The following is a 20,013-nucleotide window of genomic DNA, read 5'->3' on the forward strand; positions in this document are numbered from 1 at the left end:
GAGAAGGGGAGAGAGAATTCTAAGCAGGCTCTACACTGCCAGCTTGGAGCCCCAGCATGGAGCTTGAGGTAGTACTCAAAATCATGAACTGTGAAATCATGACCTGACCCGAAGTCCAGAATTGGTCGCCTAACCGACTGAGCCACCCAGGCATCCCAGCAGTTGTCATTATTAATGGTAGAAGAATACTTTCCTCCTCAGATCAAGAATAAGAACACACGGATTTCTGTTCTCAACACTTCTATTCAATCTTGTAGTAGAGATTCTAACCAGAGCATTAGGCAAGAGAAAGAAAAGGCTTCCAGGTTGGAAAGAAGTAAATAAAACTATCTTTATTTGCAAATGACATAATCATCTATATAGAAAATGTGATGAAATATATAACTTTATTTTAATAAATTATATGGCTGATGTGACTGACAGCTGATAATTTGGGGGATCTGAAAACTCGGAGGATACTCTTGGTCATTCATTTGGAGAATGTTCATAAGAATAGAAGTGGGAAGAGTATGGTGGACAAATGTTTGGCAAGTGTTGAATTCATTCAGATAGATGAGTAAACTCCCTGAAAGTTGATAAATGGAAATGTAAAGGTCCCACGTATAAGCAGATGCCAGAACTTCAGGTGGAAAATTATTAAGAGGTAACTATGGTGAAATGGTCCGGAAGCGTTATAAAGAATGTGCACTTGTCTTGAGTAGCACTGTTATGTAAAGGAAATGTTTTGTTGGCTGGTGGCAATGTGTGCAAGAAAATGTTGGAGCTTAGAGAAGACTTTTCTTAACAAACCTAAGGTTTCATGTAACTCCGGGAAAGGACCCCTTAATGATGAAGGATGGGCTATGTTGGGAATGAGAGGCATGAAGTAACTAATATAGGACAGAAGGGGTAGATGCTTATGGTTGACTGTGTGTTCACCATAGCTGATGAAGGTGCATAAGAGGTTGGAGAAACGGTGATAACGGCGGGGGGGGGGGGGGGGGGGGGGGGGGGGGGGGGGGGGGGGGGGGGGGGGGGGTCAGAGGAGGGCAGCAAGAAAAGCAGCAGAGCCAACCAGGCTGATCCTAAGTTATCCATGGACTCAAAAAACAAAACAAAAACCCAAACCCAGCCCCTTTTGAAGTTCCAGATAGACATGGCTGGTATGTACAATTGTACTTGCTGGTTCTTTTTGTTGTTTAGAGCAGGGGTGTGTGTGTGTGTGTATGTGATTGAAGAAGAACAAAGGAGATGGAAGGAAGGTCCTAAAAGAAATGACAAAGCCTAACAGCAAGAAAAGATAACTAGGAAAGAAAATGAAGTCAGAAAGCCACACCTTAATGTGGAGATCAGAGAATAGCTGCTGGAGGCTAATGAGAATAACTTAAAAAGGAGAAGACCATGGTCCTTAACTCTGAACCTTTAGAATCACTGGAAAACTAAACAAGACAAATGTAAGAAGAAAACAATAGTGTTAGAGAAATACTTGTAACAGGTATTACAGAGTGTATGGTTGTCCCATTTAGAGAAGTCAGTCACATTTACAAATACCAGCTAGAATCCAGTCGATAGTCCATAAAGAGATGATTCATGAAAAGAATGGCAAAGAAATACATGGGAAAGGTTCAACTTTGCCATAAGTTCAACCTTACTAGAGAAGAAAAATGTTAACTTTATACTTAAATTTACCAAAACTGTTTATGATAAGACCCAGTGTCTGATAAGATTGTGGTAGCATGCATTACCGATGATGTGATTGACATTGTCCCTTTCCTTGGAAAGCAGTTATTCCCATAAATGTTATCAAAATATTCACATCTTTTGACCTAGTAATTGTGCCACTGAGGATTTATTTTAAGCACATAATTTCAAAGAAACTATATGGGCAACGTGATCCTTGTAACATTTGTGTAAGTTTAAAACTTTAAAATAATTTAAATGTCCTACATCATTGAGTTTATTAAATTATAGTAGCTCAGTTGAAAAGATGATAGATTGGAAAAATAGTCTTCTGTTGAAAAAAATTATATTTATAAAAAAACAAAACTGTGGGGCACTCAGGTGACTCAGTCGGTTAAGCATCTGACTTTGGCTTAGGTCATGATCTTGTGGTTCATGAGTTCGAGTCCTGGGGCTCTGTGCTGACGACTCAGAGCCTGGAACCTGCTTTGGATTCTGTGTGTGTGTCTCTCTGTCCCTCTTCCACTCGCACTGTCTCACAAACTAAATATTTAAAAATAAATAAAAATTAAAAAGTGTGCCTTTGAATGAAAAATGGGAAAAGAACATGTAAATACATGTGTGCTTTGATATGGCTGAATTATATATGAAATTCTGTTCTTGAAATCATTTCTTTATAATGTTTTGATATCAAGCCAGTGAAAGTAAAATAGTTATTAGAAGAGTGGGGAACAACTGAAAAGAGAATCTACCTTGAGAATTTGTTTCTTAAAATAAAGGCATCACAAGAAAGGTATGTCTATCCAATTTTAGCAAGACAAGAATGTCTGCCTTTTCTTCAGAAGCAAAGGGAGTCCAAACTTTATTGGATTGTTAACTTCAGCAATCTTTTACCTTTGACATAATTTTTAGAAGAAATTTAAATTGCCAAAACTTAAAGGGCCTAAAAGTCTTCCAGAAAGCGGGTCCTGTGGATAAAGAAAGCAAAATTGGAAGGCTTACACCTTGGTAGAGAAACAAAAGTGAACTCTGTCCCAAGTGAATTCCTTGACTGGAGAGGTGCAAGGAATTTGTTGATACAGGGGTTGTTAACCTATAGATTATACAAATGCCCCCTCCCTTTTTTTTTTCCTCCTTCTGTAACAAGAAGAATGAAGTCTAAAGGCTTAGGATAATATATTGGTGTAACCTGGAGAAAATTCAGCACTTGGAATTAAAAAAGGTGGAAGAACTCTTTTAAGGATATTTATTACTTCACTTGGAAAATAGTCCAGTGGTATGCCATTCAGTTAAAATAGAAAAAGATCATGCTAATTTGAAAGAAATACAGAAAACATTCATGAAAATCTGAATTATTTTGGAAACTTTAGTATTCACTTGCATATGTGTTAAGTCAACAAGAGAAGTTAATAAGTCCAATTTTGGTATCTACTAAAGGATTGTTTCATAAATGCCATGGATTAAATTTGCTTTTAGGATATTGAAATCATATTAGGAGAATGCCACTAGAGTAAACCAGAAGAATTGTCCAACTATCAGAAAATTACAATGGCATAAATCATGCCCTGGGTCTAGGTCAAGGCCACCAGATTTTCCTTCAGCAGTTAAGTGACCCAGGGATTTCAAAAGTACACGCAAAGTATCCATGTACATGTGTGCAGACTTGTGTGTCGGGCGGGGGTGGGGGAGTGGGAGCTCGTCTGTAGGTCCAAGTCAGATACTCAAGTGTTCCACATGATGAATAAAAATAGACAAGCCTCACTCCCAAAACTAATTTTGTTACAATTCCAGGAATGCTTTCCCTTTGTTTAAAAAAAAAAAAATTCACATCTATCTCCCTTGTATCATGGGTTTTACTGAATTTAAGGGCTAAAAGACAAAAACTGAAAGCCTATGCAAACAATTATTTCCCCAAGGAGTGACTAAGTCGTATATTTATTAAAATTTGCAGGGTTAAATCTTAGGGGAGGTTTCAGTCTTCCTAATGGAGCTTAGATCAGCCAGGAAAAAATGACCATGTAACTTAGGCTTCAGCCATCGTCTTGTTTGAGTGGGGTCTGGGGACACCTACCCATGAAGCCTTCAGCCAAATATGAGAGGCCATTGATGATTGACTCAGTTGTTACTGTTATTTCCTCTATCTTGTTGAATATAAATAATGAAATCCTAATGCTAGAAGAAACTTTAAGGAGCTAGGCTAATCCACACTCATTTTGCAGATGAGGGATTCACGGTCAAGACAAAAAAAAAGTGGCTGGTGCATCCAAGAGTTGTGGCTTGGACCTCTGGGACAGTGTTCTTCCCCGGTCAGCACACCGGCTACCTGGGGAGACCATCAGAGGATGCCTACTTTGAGGAGAAATAACAGTGATCCAGCCTAAAGTCATGGCTGAGTCAGTTGGACATTTTCTCTCCCAAGTTCCTGGTTTTATTAATAATACCCATAAAAAACTACTTTCTGAACTCTGGCTATTTTTATTCCATTAACAAGGCAATGTACGGAACTGTGAATACTTGTTTATATGTTGCATTATTTATAAATAGGCAAAATAGTAGGTTTATTGGGCATGTGTGTATTTTTACAATCAGCTTTGCCAGTATTTAGTTCAAAAGTGGACAGAATACTGTGACTTGATCAAGTTGTTGGTATACAGAGGAGGTATAGGGCTTTGGTGATAATCCCTGTGTTGAAGTTTTGAATATAGCACTTAGTATTCTTGGCCACCTAACCCTTCTTGGCTCACTTTCCTCTTGGGATAGTAGTACTGATACTAGGATTGATGTGATAATTGGGGAAATATAAACCCTTATCATAGATCTTTAAAGAAATACTGAGACCTCTTATGTGCCTATCACTGGCATACAGGGTATATGCACTGTTTATTCGTCATGGATTCCCGCAGTCTAATTGGGGAACAGACCTAAAACAAACTGATAAGTAACCATAACTGAAAATTACATAGAGGAACTGTGTGCTAGAAGAACATGAACCCCCCAGAATCAACCTATTTCAAGAACGCCATAGAAAGCTTGCCTGATGAGGTAACGTTAAAACCATACCTGAAGGATAAAGAGTTTGCCAGAGGGCCAAGGAACACTAATGGAGCAGTATGTGCAAAGGTTCTGAGTTGGAAGGGACATGAAGGGACTGAAGACTTAACATGAGGGGAAAATGGAACAAAATAAGCCTGGAAAAGGTAAGAGGAACCAGATTAGACAGAGCCTTGTTAGGTGTTTTGAACTGTAAAACTGTCTCATGAGTAGTGAGAAGCTATCCAAAGGGTTTAAACCAGGGGAGTGATGTGAACAGATGTGAATTTCAGGATGATCACTTCTGCTGCTGTGTAGAGGCTACTGAGCAGGCCAGTAATGGATGCAAACAGTTGAGTTAAGAAGCCTTCTTGAAGTTGTCCAGGTGGTGGAGGTGGAGGTGGTGAGTTGGCCAGTTATGGAAAGAAGTGGACATACTTGAGAACCATTTTGTGGATGGAACTGACAGGCTTTGTGGATTAGGATTAGAGAGGAAAAGGAAGAGCTATGGAAGACTCCAGCCACGTAGCCTGTAGAAGTCCTCAAATGTTTTCGATTGATTGCTACTACAACTTTTGTTTAACCAACGCTTTCATAATTTATCAAGACCTTAAGGCTGCACGTGATTTTGACTGGGAGGAATTTAAAGCCTCAGTAGTCAGTTGGTGACCATCGGTATTCTGAACTTTTATTTACTAAACACTTTTCAGAGCCCTGGGTGCTATCACTTCTCACGGACAAGGAAATTGAGGCACAGAGACGTTAAGTAACTTGCTTAGTTAATAATAGTAGAGCCATAATTGGAAACCAGACATTCTGTCTTATCTGGCCATTTTTATTCCTCAAAGCAACCTTTGAAAAAGGCATTTTGATGGCTTGACCTTTATATCCCTACTAAATATTAACACCCCCCCCCCCGACCTCATCCAACCCAGTGTAAAGAAATAAAATAGAGTTGATCTGATAGTCACCCTTCTTGGTTGCCCTTCTGGTTGAACTGAAAACGTGGCTTTAAATTTAAATTCTTTTTAATCCTTGCAAATGTGTAGAATGACTAATTTAAAAATTGTTTCTTTTCAATGTGTAGTACATTTTTTTTATTTTCTAGACTGATTACGTAAGCTTTGTCCTCTGAGCATTCAGTACTACAGTTCTGTAAAAATATGAAGGCAGCAAAATGGAAGAGTGCATATACCTTTGTAGTATAAATCTAGCCACATATGTTCTATTTGGAGAGAAAATGTTTATGAGTACTCTGCAGAAACATTTATATGCCTATAAATAACATTGCTAGGTTACTTTGCTTAGCGTGAACATTTGAGGACATTTTTGGAGTCAATTTATTATGTCTGCGTGAGGATTAAAGATGGTAACAATGATATAATCTGCCTGTTGGATTATAAATTTCAAAAGTTGTGTTTTGCATATGAGTGTAGCAATTTGGGGAAGGCCACCGTTCCTTTCCTTGGGAACCTGCCTATTGTCAGCTTTAAAGAATCAAAGCAGATTAAACATGGCTAGTGTGTCCCATAACTGTGTTTTTTTCAAAGTTGGGGCCTATCTCCTATCTCTGGAAAATCTTCACTTGAGTTGTCCTAAACATAACCACTAATAGACTCTTGAGCATTTGCATAGAGCTTTTCATTTTCAGGATTTCACAATCATTGCCTTTTAATCCATATGACACCCCCGTGAGGTAGGTAGATACATTCAAACATCCAAGTCTCCTGCAGGCAGATTTTCAGTGCCAGCAGGAGTGTTGTGATTGGCACTGACTTTCCTTAATTTCCCAGAGGCCAGACACCTGGAGAGGCTTCTCTGCAGGCGCAGGTACATTCCGGTGCCTCAGCCACATGGGCTGCCTCCTCATTCCTTCTGCTATTTCACTAAGACTCGGTGGCTACATGCACCATTAACCATAAACCTGGGGTGACTGGGTCCGTCAGTCTGCATAAAGCCCATGCAGGAGGGGTATGTTTTAGAAGATCGTTAGAGGGCCGAGTGAACAGGTACATTCTATACAACGAACTTCAACTAGTGTTTACTGTGGTCACTCTGACAGGGTTCTTTTCATTCAGTAGTGATATCTGGAGCTCCAAGTAACTACTCAGATAAATAAGTCCCCAGGATTTCTCTTAAAGTCTATAACAAGGTGTACACAACTCGTGAGTAAATCATCAGTACAGACTCGATTGATGCAGAATATTAGCAGTCATATGTTGTACGCTTATTTGTATCAGGGACTGTGATAAACATAATACATTGTATCATTTTATAACAACTCCATGAGGTAGATGCTATCATTCCCACTTTAGAGATGATGAAAGTAGTAGGTTGCCCACAGTCCACTTACTTAAACTCCAAAGTTACTTCTTAACCATTACATGATACTCATTGCCTAAGGTGGAAGATACTATAAAGAATTTGAAAGTGCTAGGACAACATATAACAAAACCGTGGCATTAATAGGGTAGAATATAAAAAGGCACATACTAACTTTCATTTTTATAGAGTAAAGCAAAACCATGTAAAAGGATTATTCTTATCCACATCATACTGTACATCTTTTTACCTCCCCAGGCACCTGTCATAACTTTACAACCTGAGAAGTATTTTTATATCTTGTACTCTAATTTCTTGAAAAGGGATGATGATCTATCTTATAATTGCCCATACTAATGTTTAAAATCTTAGATTAATTGGGTGGTTAGAAATTACTGAATAAGTTAATTTTTAAAAAATAGTAGGGCTTTTGTTTGAAAAGTAGACTTTTAACTGAAAAAGTAGGCTTTTAATTGAAAAAGTACTTGTACATAGCAAAACATTCCAATGAAAGAAAAGACTTTTCTGTTTAAGACTTCCTAATCTCCAGTTGTCTCGAGAATCCTCGTTAGTTTGTTTCTTATGGGTCCTGTCAGAAACAATAAGTGTATTTGTTGGCATATGTGCATGTGTGTATATATATGCATGTATGTTACACCTGATAAGTTTCTGTACTAAAACCAGAACTGAGAACCAGATATGTTGAGGTCAATCATGACTTGAATGCTAATAGTTAGGTTCTAAATACGTAATCAAAAATTTATATTCTGAATGTATTTTACTAGAAATCATTTACTGCATGCATTATAAAATGGTTACCTACGCATAGACAATTATAGTTGCACTTTTAAGAAAAATGTTTACATGATATTAACCATGTCTTAAAACTCTGACATAAATACTATGTAATTCTAATATAAGATGGTTATAATTTAGGTACCTTCATCTGTAGAGTTGCTGAGTTATACATGAGAGAAAATTAAGAATTAGACGCAAAGGTCCTAGTAGATCTAATATTTCTTTGAAGTTTCTCTACACTTCCAAATGCCGTTATTATAGTTGATAAAATTTACAAGTGATGTAACATATTAAAGAATAGGGTAGTGAAGAAAAAGAGTTTTATTTCACTACAGTACACAACTATATTTTGAAAATTCGAAGAGAATACTGTGTCATCAATTTATCTGGAATTGTGTTTCTGGCATAAATCCGAGCTATGAAAAGTATTTCTTAATCTGTCTAAAAAAGGAGTTGAGCATTTTATGCATTTTTTAAAAGTTAAGTTGCTAATTCCTTTTCTGTGTTTTTGTTTTCTAATTTTAGGTTTCAGTATAAAAGCAGTGCCATTCCAGAATGCCATCTTGAATGTAAAGGAACTAGGAGGTATAACATTTAAAATACTTTCTATGTCTGGCTTAGGCTTGTACTAATTTGGTATTGATCTTACGTATAATTAAAACCTTATTATTCTAATAAGTGATTTATTTTTTCCTTTTCCCTTGGTAATAGAGGTATTTCTTTCTCTTTATATATGTTTTAAAGGTTGTCAGAGTTCTAAGTAATAAACTTTTTTTAAAATTTGAGAACCATACTATTCTACTTCATATGCTACATTCTCTTCAGTTTCACTTGTTCAAAAAATTTATTTCTGATTGAAAAGTATGAAGAGAGTTTTAATGTAATAGACAAGCCATACATTATGGAGGGTGAAGAACTGTATTTTAGAGTAGTTTGTATTCCTACTACAGGTTTTATTGTATTAGATCTTTTTAGAATGTATTTGTTCTGATAATAAATCTTTGCCAATGGGTTCTTTGCTGGTTAGGCACATTTATTGGATAGGCTGTACCCCAAACTATACATCCTTCAGTCTTTCATTACACTCTCTGTCTGGGATTTTTTGGTTGTGTTTTATGTCAGTCAGGGTCTTAACCCATGTAAATAGGTTAACAAAGAAATCCGTCAATTCAGTGAACCTACTAAATTCTCTAATGGCACAGGAAAATGGTAAGGGCTCTGAAGTTCAGTATCACATTGGTGAGTTTAATGACTTAGAAGAAGTTCTCTTCCATCTCTTTAATCACTTTGTGATATTGACCTCATCCCCCCCTCACTTTTTTCTAAGTTCATTCTAACTGACTCACTTTTACCTTGATATATTGAAACACAAACTTTATGCCATTTTAATAGTATTTGATGCCTTCTTATTTTTATCTCCTAATGTGTTAGTGGATCTTCTCGGGTGTGTTAGAGAGCTGTATCTAGGACCAGTTTACTTCGGTCAGTCTGTTTTATAGCTACCTTTGATTTTATAGCATTAATATTCTGATCAACCCTGGTTGATAAATTCTGATGTTCCTTTAAGGCATTTGATTTTGTCATTTAGACTACAAAAATGATAAAACATGAGTGTTCTTGTAATGGAGACATTTTTCTATGTAAAAAAATTTTAAAGACAGCTCTTTTAGGTTGAATCTTTTGATGTTCCTTTGTGGTTTCTAGGAACTGCTTCTCAGGGGTCCTAGTATGAGAGAACATACTGTATAAGTCTGTGCAGTCAAAATGTATGGTTTGAGAATTCTATTGGATTTAAATGTGGCTGATAGTTAGGATTTTATGAGTAGGCCAGCCACAGAACTTTTATTCAACCCCCTCCATGTGTAAGAAACTGCTGATTAATTGATAAGGTATTTATTATAGATGTTAGTTGGATGATACAAATAGTGAATGTGTCTAGACCATTGAAGCGAACACTTCAGGGAATTTTTATAGCCTTGATTCTGTGCCACTGTAAGATTGAAATTAGGTGTGATAAAGGAAGAATTCAAGGACAAGGGGTTTGTGAGGTGGGAATCTGTCTGTCCCCAGGCATGGTTTAACTTGACTGGGGGAAAAACAACAACAACTGCACTGACAGGTGCAGTAATGGACACGGCAGTGGAGAGGGTACCATAGAGTTTGGTGATAACATTTTAGTTCATGCCTCTTCTGTGATGACTTGAGACCTAGGTAAAAAGTAAAGCTTTCAAGATTGGGCCAGGGGTGTGAGTTCCAGGCTAATGATAATGTGGTGTTTGGCATGTGATACTTTACCCCTTAATTTTAATAGTCCTATTTTCAGTTGAGAGGCTGTCTCAAGGTGATTTTCTCAGTAGAACTTAATTGTGTATACTGTATTGAATGCTCAGAGGCAAACTATGGAGGGAGTTTGAGGGTGCATTCACTAAGTCCTTTATTTAACAAATTTTTTTTGAGGGCCCACTCTGCCTGGAAGAGGACTGGGCAGGAAAAGCAAACTAACACATGGGAAGAGTGTAGTTTTCTTAGGATTTACAGTATCTCTTCTGTAGTAAAAAGCGCATCTCAGTATAAGGTATATGTGTTGCATTTAGGGAGATTTGTGACCCACCGAAATTGGGTTGCTTGCCTGAAAATTTCTAAGTTTCGGAGGAAAGAGTGGGAGTGTTTTAGGATCAATGTGTGAAGATAGGAAACTTTTATGTACCAATAGAGGGTTTCTCAGAAGTTGGATCAGGTTGTTAATCAGGGAAAAATCTTGAAATCAAGGGATGAATTCAAGGAGACAGATGTAAAGATAGCAGTTTTGAGTGCCACAGCATCGCTGGTGTGTGGAATGTTTGGATCTGCTTACTGCGGGGTTATTTCAAGAGGCTGGCATAGCCCTGCTTCTCCATGCCAACTCCTTTTTTTTTTAACCCCTTTCAGATGGTTCCAAGGCTCTCCATCACCCCCATCCTCAACCTTAAGTTTCTCACCTCTTCAACATATGAAGAGGCATGAACTTGGGCTCCTTAACTATTAAAAAGGAATGGTATGAAATGAAATAACAATGACCAGTGGAGTTAAGTGAAACTCCCTTTTGGGAGATCTTAAGAAGAAACTTGTTTACGTACACACAACTGATATCTGTGTATGTGCATATATTTAATTTATATGTGTAACGTATACCTACATAGTTCACTGTTCTCATCAATTTTCTCTTTTCTGAGGGTGTTTCCTACATCTTTCACCTAATCGAATTCTACTTCTGAAACCAATATTGCACTGTATATTACCTAACATTTAAATTAAAAAAATATATAAACTCAAGAAAATAAATAAAAATTCTTAAAATTCTCATTCACCTACATTTTTCTCATCTGGTCTTTTCCTACCATTCATGCAATCATTCTAGCACAACTGTATATCAAGCCTGATTCTAGGACCTAAGAATAGAAGATATTTAAAATACACCCCTCCCCCTATCTTCAAGAAGTTCCTGATTTGGGGTTATGGACATGAACACAAATATTTGAAATCGCAGTGGCTTTTAATCACTCATTTTTTGTCTCTGACTCTCTTCAGTCAAGCTCTTGTTCCCTCAGGATTCTGACTCCAGTGCTGTACCCAGCTTCCCTTCTGATCTCTTCAGGACTCGCTTCTGAGGCAGTCTTGCCAATCTATCTAGAGTCTTCCACAAACCCATCATCTTCATACTCTTTTATTCTTTTTAGTTCATGTATTCAACAACTATTTATCAAGTACATATATGCCCGTGCTGAGTTCTAGAGACTGATGATTGGTGGTTATAGCATCAAGATGAGCTAAGAGATACAAGGGGAGACTCTGGTGTACCTCTCTCCCTGTTAAAGCCAAATATTCCTACTTACAGGCCTGGAACTTTTTAGGTTAATCCCTTCAGTACCTGCAGGGATTTTAAATGCCATCCAGAAGAGCTCTTCTGATCTCTACAAAGGACATTCTGTAGTATTGCTTAGTGGATATGTTCTTTTTGCAAATTCTTCCATTTGGGAGGCTTTTGTTGAAACTAATCTAAATCCTTTCTTTTTTAGTTTTAATTAATTGCCCTGCTTGTCTTGTGATAAATAGTATTCTGGTTGTTGTCCAAGACACCTAAGAGCATCCTCAACCGACAGAAAGCTGCATCTTTGAACAAACTTCCCCTCTTCCGAGTAGAGAAAGTCCAGCCATTCTGTATGATTCTAGGCAAGTCTGTTTTCCTATAGCTGTTTCTGTATCTGTAAAATGTAGTAATAATAGTTTCTGTATTACATAATCATTGCAAGGACTACATTAACATAGGTCAAGTACTTGGAGATTGCCTGGCCCATAGCTAACATTTTTGGAAGATATACATCATAATTATACCTTTCCCCCCCACCCCCCTCAAAAACACCTTTCAATAAAACTTTTCCCCACGGTCTCTAGAAATCGCCCAAATTACATATTGATTGCTTTTTCTCTTTGTGGTCATGTCTTTCTCCCTGGTGGACAAGATGATCTTTTTCTTCATTTTGTTACACCTGTTGAAACTGAAGAGTCACAGGGAGGGGACCTCCTTGGAATCTTTTGGTTAGCTCCCTAATGTATTTTTTGGCAGTGCACATGTGTCAATATTAGATGTTTTTGTCCTATCTACCTTTTTCCCATCCTCTCTGTTTTCAGTTTCCACCTGAAAAATCTCTTCTACCCAAATGCCTCTGAGTTGCTTCCTTTTTGTTTGGCTTGTGTATCTAAACCACATTACTAAGGTAAATGAAGCATCCTGCATTGAGCTGAATGGGAAGACCAGTCCCATTGCAGTGACATTACAGCACTGGTAAGTTTTCATTTTAGACATTTCCAGTTCTGAAATCTACAGGCTTTAATGCATTCATAGAGGTCTTCTCTTGGTTTTGAACTTTCATTTGCAAATTGATAGGACCCAGAGAGGACAATTTCATTTCTTGACACGTTTGGCTTGTTCCCATTTATTGATAAGGATCCAGACCTCCTAATACTCCTTTTGCTTTCCCTAACTGAATTCTGGAACCATGAGATTGGTCTTGTCAACTGACTTGTTTTCTTCCTCTGATATTCTAATGAGTTCTGTCTCCCTTGCTTCCCCACCCAGTAAACTGTTTGGCAGTCTTGTCTTCCCAGTTGACACTGGAAAAGACGAAAGCTAAAAAGCAGTGAATTGTCTTGTATGCCTCAGTATTGTCTGCTACTTGTCAATCAGAAGGAAAGTTCAGGAAGGTTTTTTTCCCACTTTATTTTTCTCCCTCTAAAGATGAGACGACTCTCCTTTTTCAGGAGGTGGTGAGGGTAGGGTGGGACAGTGCAAGTTGTGTTCGTTTACCCGTTTACTTCAGCCCATGCAGTGGTGATTGAATGATTTTTGAGGATTGTCAGCTAAGCCATTTTTTAAAAGGTTGCTTCTTTCAGCAGCCAAGCTGTTATATGAAACAGATGTTGACTCTGTCCTGTTTCGTTGTTTGCCTGAAGGAACACACCGCCTCCTCATAGTGAAAGGTGCTGTTTCTTTGTATCCTGCTAGTTATCGTCGGGTGCTGTTAATCTGTCCAGGTTGTTTGCATTTCTTAATTTCGCCAGACGCTGTACGGATTTCTTGACAGGCAACCCAGGGGGCACTGCTGCCTGTTTCTTTTAATTTCTGCTTTCTGTACCCAGGCTATTTGATGTCTTTCACCAAAATAAAGCTTTCTTCCTTCAGAGTCTTATATTAAAACTTATTTCAGAAGGAAGAACAGCTCTCTAATTTTTATTTGATGTGTTCTCACAGCCCTATGTGTATTACTACCTCCACTATTATCTTCACTAACACCTCTTTTTTAAAACAAATGCTAGCTCAATCTCTATGAATTTAATGTCACTGCCTCTGCTATCCAGGAGAGGAGGAATCAAGACGATATGAACAGTTTGGGTAGACTTGAAGAGCTTATTATGGCCACGTTGCTTTAAGGAACAAGTGGAGTTCAAAGATTTCTTGCTGGTAGGAGAGAACAACTTGCCCTTCAAGAACCCTTTTAGACCTCTCCAAACACGGATTTCTCCAGAAGAGGTGGGAAGAAACCATGACCCTGGCACATGACAGCACAAAGTGGGGGTCCATGGAGGACCAAGTCCACAGCATACCTTGTGATCGTGCTGTAAGCTAAATTCTAGTCCGTTGCACGCAAGTAAGTGTGCAAATGCCCGATCTGTTGTAGAATTACAGGGAAGAAATGTGATTCAGCCTCAAGACACTCTGTCTCTCTATGCATTTGAACTTGTTGTTGTTTTCTTATCTGCAAAATGTAAGTTTTAATAAATCATCACTACTTATTTCTCAAGGGATTGGGCTGGAAAAGTTAAGTTCACTTGCCTAAAGCCCCTCGAGAGATGCTTTAAGATAGCGGTATTTCCACTAATTCTGTTTTTATAGTGGCGGTTCCAGTGTCATATGTAAGAGTGAATGATCGAAACTTCTTGGTATAGTATTGTTTCCTTATCTAGGAAAAGAACCAGGCCTTTCTGGAATGGAGACAGCCGGTTAACTCCTGGCTCTCTGAGCTGTGTACTTTCTCACTGAGGCCTAGGCTCTACTAGGGGAAATGATATTGGTATAAAGCCAAGTGACTTGGATGGGAGTTGAAAGGCCACAGCTATCTGAATTGGTTGAACAGGATCCCAGGGTGGTGGTGTTCAAGCGTTTTTTACACTTGCTAAGGGAAAACTGAGCCAAACAGTCAGCAGAGCCAAATAAATGAATCTGGGGGCCCAGAAGTCCGTTACTGGCTGATGTAGACCTGACCTTAATTTCTGTTTTCTTCTGGAGACATGCCTAGGAAAATTTTTTAAAAATTTGCCTTCCTAGTCATAGTTTAGTATAGTACTTAACAATCCACTCTTCTAAGACTAGATAGATACACAGATAGGTATACATCCATACAGTGTTCAAGAAACTAGTCTCCTGGCCTTTTGATCTCCCCCCTTCCCCCCCCCATACCCCCTTTGAGAATAGGGATCTCCTGTACCATTAAGGTTGCTGCCTCCCTGTTGATTCCTATTAAGGGGCAGTCAGGTCATTTTATATCTTCCAACTCTACCAAACTTCCTCACAGAACATTCGTCTTGGGTTCTTAGCTTCTTAACCCTCACAAGGGAATAGGTGTTTGCTTCTCCCAGGGACTGCCATAGTAGCAGTCATTGTGTTTTTGGTTTCAGTGTGGTATTGCAGCAACAGCACTGGAAATCAAGACACCAGTATTTTCCTCTGTCCAAACAAGCCATGGGACACTGGGCAAGGCTCTTACCTTTTCCAAGGCTGCTTTCTTTTCTAGCAGCTGAGGATGCTGATAACCATTCTTCTTCTTTTTTTTTTTAATCTAACTAATTTATTTTTTATCTTGAAACTGATAGTTATCTACTCCACTTTGGACCCTAGGTACCATAGAGCCCATCTGTAACAACTATATATGATTATACTTTATTTTTTTCCTAATCTCATTTAACCCTGACTTCCTCTATTTTTTTTTTTTTGGCATAGTAGACATTTCAAAAAATTTGTGTGTGGTGTGTAACACAAGTATACGTCCATGAAGTAACTACTCATACTAACTTCAAGTTCCTGTAACTTACAGTCACTGTGCTGTTTACTTCAAGAAGCATTACAGCCTGGAGTGGGAAATACTGTAACAAGTGTGAGTGCAAGATACAGTTAGGATCGTATACAAGGGACAAATAAGACGTCTTAGAAAGAAAGGCGAGTCATAGAAGTGGGAGTGGGTTTGGTCTAATCTTCTTTCAACCATAAACCGAGTCTACTGTCAACTCCTTGATATTCATCTCATCTGTTTTCTTCCCAGACTTCTCCTCTGTGATGTCTTTGTCCTTTCTGTATGATCAGAATTGCATCTTGTACTCAGTCCTGTTATAGTACTTAGTGTACCAAACTATAATGTTATGGAGAATTGAAAAACACACCATCATCCTAAGAGTTTATTATATTGTGATGTAAAACATATATGCAGTTCCAAGCTGGAGATAAAATTGCTGATTACGTCCCAAGATACTCGAGTAAGGCTAGACCCTTCAGAAGCAAAATGTTGTTTTGTTGTTGAATTCATTTCCGTGAATACTTAATAAATACGGATTACATGCAATCACTTAGGTAATCCCTGCACATGCATACCCAGGAGTCTCTGAGCCCATTTCTTCAGATATTTAAGTTTTCTTTTACTTATTTTGAAAGAGAGAGAGAGAGAGAACACACACACAAGGGAGGGAGAGAGTGAGTCCCAAGCAGGCTCCACGCTGTCAGCACAGAGCCTGATGCGGGGCTTCCCCCCACCACTGTGAGGTCGTGACCTAAGCCGAAATCAAGAGTCGGACACTTAACCAGCTAGGCTACCCAGGTGCCCCACTTCAGACATTTTGATGGGAGAGTAATATTGGCCATAATATTTATGGAATTTCTTAGAAAAGATTAAACAACTTCACTAGATTTCTATAATTTAAATAGCACCTTGATAGTTGTTCAAGAGGTAATATGTTTGTAGCTATTTGTTACCTACCAGACTCGGTTGGTTCTCTGACTTATGCCCTGGAACTAAACAAAATTGAACTGGTTAGATTTGTTTTGAGGCATTGTAAATGTGTTGCTTTTAATTCCTTAAGGTCTAAAGTATTGTCAAGAAGCTCTATTGAAGATGCTTGTTCATTTTAACTTTGAAATCCACTGATATTTTAGGGCATCATTGTGAGAAATAAGAATGTAAGGAATTTATTGCATAAAGTTAATTTTTAAATCCAGGTATGTGGAGTACTTACGATTGGACATTGAAGGTTGATTTTTTTTTTTTTTGTCTATTCTCCCTCCTTTGCCAAAATTTTATAAAATTTCAAAAAATCAGAAAATGATTAAAAGTTAAGTCTGTAACAAAGGTTTTTCATCTACAGTGAAGAAAGGAAAGCATGACAAAGACTGAGATATGGACAATGGAAACATAGGAGGGGAATTCATCAAGATTAATAATCAGAGAGCTTACTGGAGTTATTAATTGGGGCTTTACATTTGGAGCTATGCCTTTATTTTTCTTCTCTCCTTGTGTTAAGTAGTGGGTACCAGCTGTGTTTACCCACAAACTAAATCTTGGAAGTGGGCGCTAGACTCAGAGAGGCAAGACAGGGCCCTAATAATGTACTGACTGCCAGGTGGGTTAGAAAGCCCACACACACAGGAAAGAAGCCACTTGTCTGTCCCCGTTAATCACTGAAAATAGGTAATGGTAAATAAAAGAGCTGGCAAACATAGATTCTTAAAAGATAATCATATAATCGCAGCACACCACAATATGTGGAAAATAAGCACCATCAAAGAAAGCTTACCCTATCAGAAGTCAGAAGAAAAAGTATCAAGGGACCTAGAGGTAATAGAGTGATCAGAAGAAGACGTTCAGAGAGAAAAGGCTCTGTATTCATGAAAAGGAATCTAACATAGGGGTGCCTGGGTGGCTCAGTCAGTAGAGCATCCAACACAGTCTCGGGTCATGAGTTCAAGCCCCACATTGGGTGTGGAGCCTGAGCCTACTTTAAAAAAAAAAAAAAGACAGAATCTAATACAGAACTTGGGGAATGAAAATTTGACTTCACAGTTTAAAATGAAAGTGTCAGTTGACAGAACTCAGATGTAAATTAAGACTAAGGATCTAGTTTGGGAATTTCCTCAGAATGTTCTGCAAAAGCATGACTTTGGAAGTATGAGAGAAAATTGAGAAGACTGAAGGAATAGAGTTCTAACATCCCTCTAAGAGTTCTAAAAAGAAAATACAGAGACTAAAATAATCAAAATAGAAAAACCTCAAAAAAGGAAAAAAGACTTACTCAAATTTAATGAGTCTTCCAAGGCCAAGAAAATACTTCTACTTAGACATATTATAAAGAAAAAAGTCATTAATGGTAATAATCACAGGAACGTACAAAGAAGTGAATTCTGATTTTAACATGGGAGATATCAGGTAGAGAGAATCATAAAGTATATTTTCTTTAAATTATAGATCATAATTTAAAAACTTTTTTTAATGTTTATTCTTAGAGCACTAGCAGGGATGGGGCAGAGAGAGAGGGAGGACAGAATCTGAAGCAGGCTCCAGGCTGTGAGCACAAAGCCCAATAGCGGGCCTCGAACGCATGAACTGTGAGATCATGACCTGAGCTGAAGTCAGGCACTCAACCAACTGAGCCACCCAGGTGCCCCATTAAAAGAAAATTTGAAATTTAAATACATTTCTTTAAAAATTAAGGGTAAACACTAAAACAGTGAAAGGATGATATCTACATAAATACATTTTTTTTTAAATCTGAAAAGGTACTTATTCAGCTAACATAAAAAATAGCTCTCCTAGAATGGAGTGAGTTCACTGAGATCAGGTAGAATTTTTGTCTTTTCTTGTGTCCACTTTGTTCATGAGAATTTAAGAAATACAATTTTAAAAAATACACCATAAAGAAAGAAAGCTAAGGATATTTGATAAGTTAAGCAACATGCAAAAATGGAAAAAGAGCAAAATAATCATACACAGAAGACATGTATACATCATGATTAGAAATATGTGAATAAATTAAATTCCCCTTTTATATAGGTGGTATATAAAAACCAATAACATATTCAGCTATATGTGGTTATGAGACACTTCTTCAACAACGACAAATGCAGCAAGGTAAAAATCAAGGGATAGAAAAGATAGCCTTAAAAAAGACCATTGAAAGAAAGTACTGGGAGCAATATTAACATCAAATGAACCGAGGCGCCTGGGTGGCTCAGTCAGTTAAGCGTCAGACTTCAGCCTAAGTCATGATCTGTGCTGACCGCTCAGAGCCTGGAGCCCTCTTCAAATTTTGTGTCTCCTCCTCTCTCTGCTCCTCCACAACTCATACTCTGTCTCTGTCTCTTAAAAATTTTTGTTTTAAACCAGATGAAATGCAATTCAAAGCAAAGAACATTAAGTTGATTTATATTGAGAGAAATTTTCATGTTGATCTAAGAAAATTGAGTACATCTGAACCTTTGTGTAATTCTGAACCTTATAAAACTAAAACTAAGAAAAATGTAAGAAAAAGCCAACAGATCCACAATCTAAACTTGATCTAATTGATAATTCTAAAATTTCACACTTAAGTAGAAAACACATGTTCTTGGGGTGCCTGGGGAGCTACATCAGTTAAGGGTCCCACTTTTGATTTAGGCTCAAGTCATGATCTCATGGTTTCTGGGATCGAGCCCTAAGTCACCAAGTTTGCAGCCTGCTGGTGATTCTCTCTCCTTTTTCTTTGCCCCTCCCCCCTGCTCACGCATTCGTTCAAAATAAGCATTAAAAAACAAAACAAAACACAGCACATGCTCTTTTAAAATACACATAAAATTTATGTACAATTATGTTTTCTGACTAAAATCCAGTAAAATTATAAATTAGTAGCAAATGGAAAAAAGAAAAGAACACATGAAACAGTATTTAAAAGTACCCTAACCTAAAGAGTCCAAATGTCCATTGACTGATGAATGGATAAAGAAGATGTGGTGTGTATATACAACAGATTACCACTCAGTGATCAGACAGAATGAAATCTCACCATTTGCAACAATGTGGATGGAAGTAGAGTGTGTTATGCTAAGTGAAATTAAGTCCAAGACCAAGATCATAGGATTTCACTCAGGTGGAATTTAAGTAACACAATAGATGAACATAGGAGAAGGGAAGGGAAGATAAGATACAAACAGGGAGGCAAGCCATAAGAGACTTTTATTTTTATTTTTATTTTTTTTTAAGGAAGCTTATGTTTATTTTTTTTTCTTTTTAAAAAGTTTTGAAACTTTAATTCCAATATAGTTAACATGCAAGGTTATGTTAGCTTCAGGTGTACAATATAGTGATTCAACAATTCTGTACATTGCTCAGTGCATAGCATGAGCAGCATACTCTTTTTTTTTTAATTTTTTTTTTACTTTATAAAGTTTCATATTTTAACATATGCAATTATTTTCCATCCTTTACAATACAGTAGTTGCAATGACACTCAAAACAGAAAAGCAAAGTAAAAAATCAATACACCAACTTCTGTTTCATGTAATTAGACTTATACAGAAATTAGAAGGTTAAGTAACAACTAGTTAATCACCTAATTTCACAGCTATCTGAAGTGGCAATCGTTATATAGCAG

At 37.6% G+C, this 20,013-nt stretch overlaps 1 protein-coding gene across 2 annotated transcripts in view; it reads left to right on the forward strand.

Annotated features, from left to right (window-relative positions):
- The window catches only part of ARL15 (ADP ribosylation factor like GTPase 15), a 398,389-nt gene that overhangs the window by 150,441 nt on the left and 227,935 nt on the right, over positions 1-20,013 (forward strand). For both annotated transcript variants that reach the window (XM_029940907.1, XM_029940906.1), the window contains exon 3: positions 8,335-8,394. In XM_029940907.1, coding sequence (XP_029796767.1) covers positions 8,335-8,394 — 60 coding nt within the window. The remainder of the gene's footprint in view (positions 1-8,334; positions 8,395-20,013) is intronic.

Source organism: Suricata suricatta, chromosome 6 (assembly GCF_006229205.1).
Source record: "Suricata suricatta isolate VVHF042 chromosome 6, meerkat_22Aug2017_6uvM2_HiC, whole genome shotgun sequence".
Lineage (NCBI taxonomy): Eukaryota > Metazoa > Chordata > Mammalia > Carnivora > Herpestidae > Suricata > Suricata suricatta.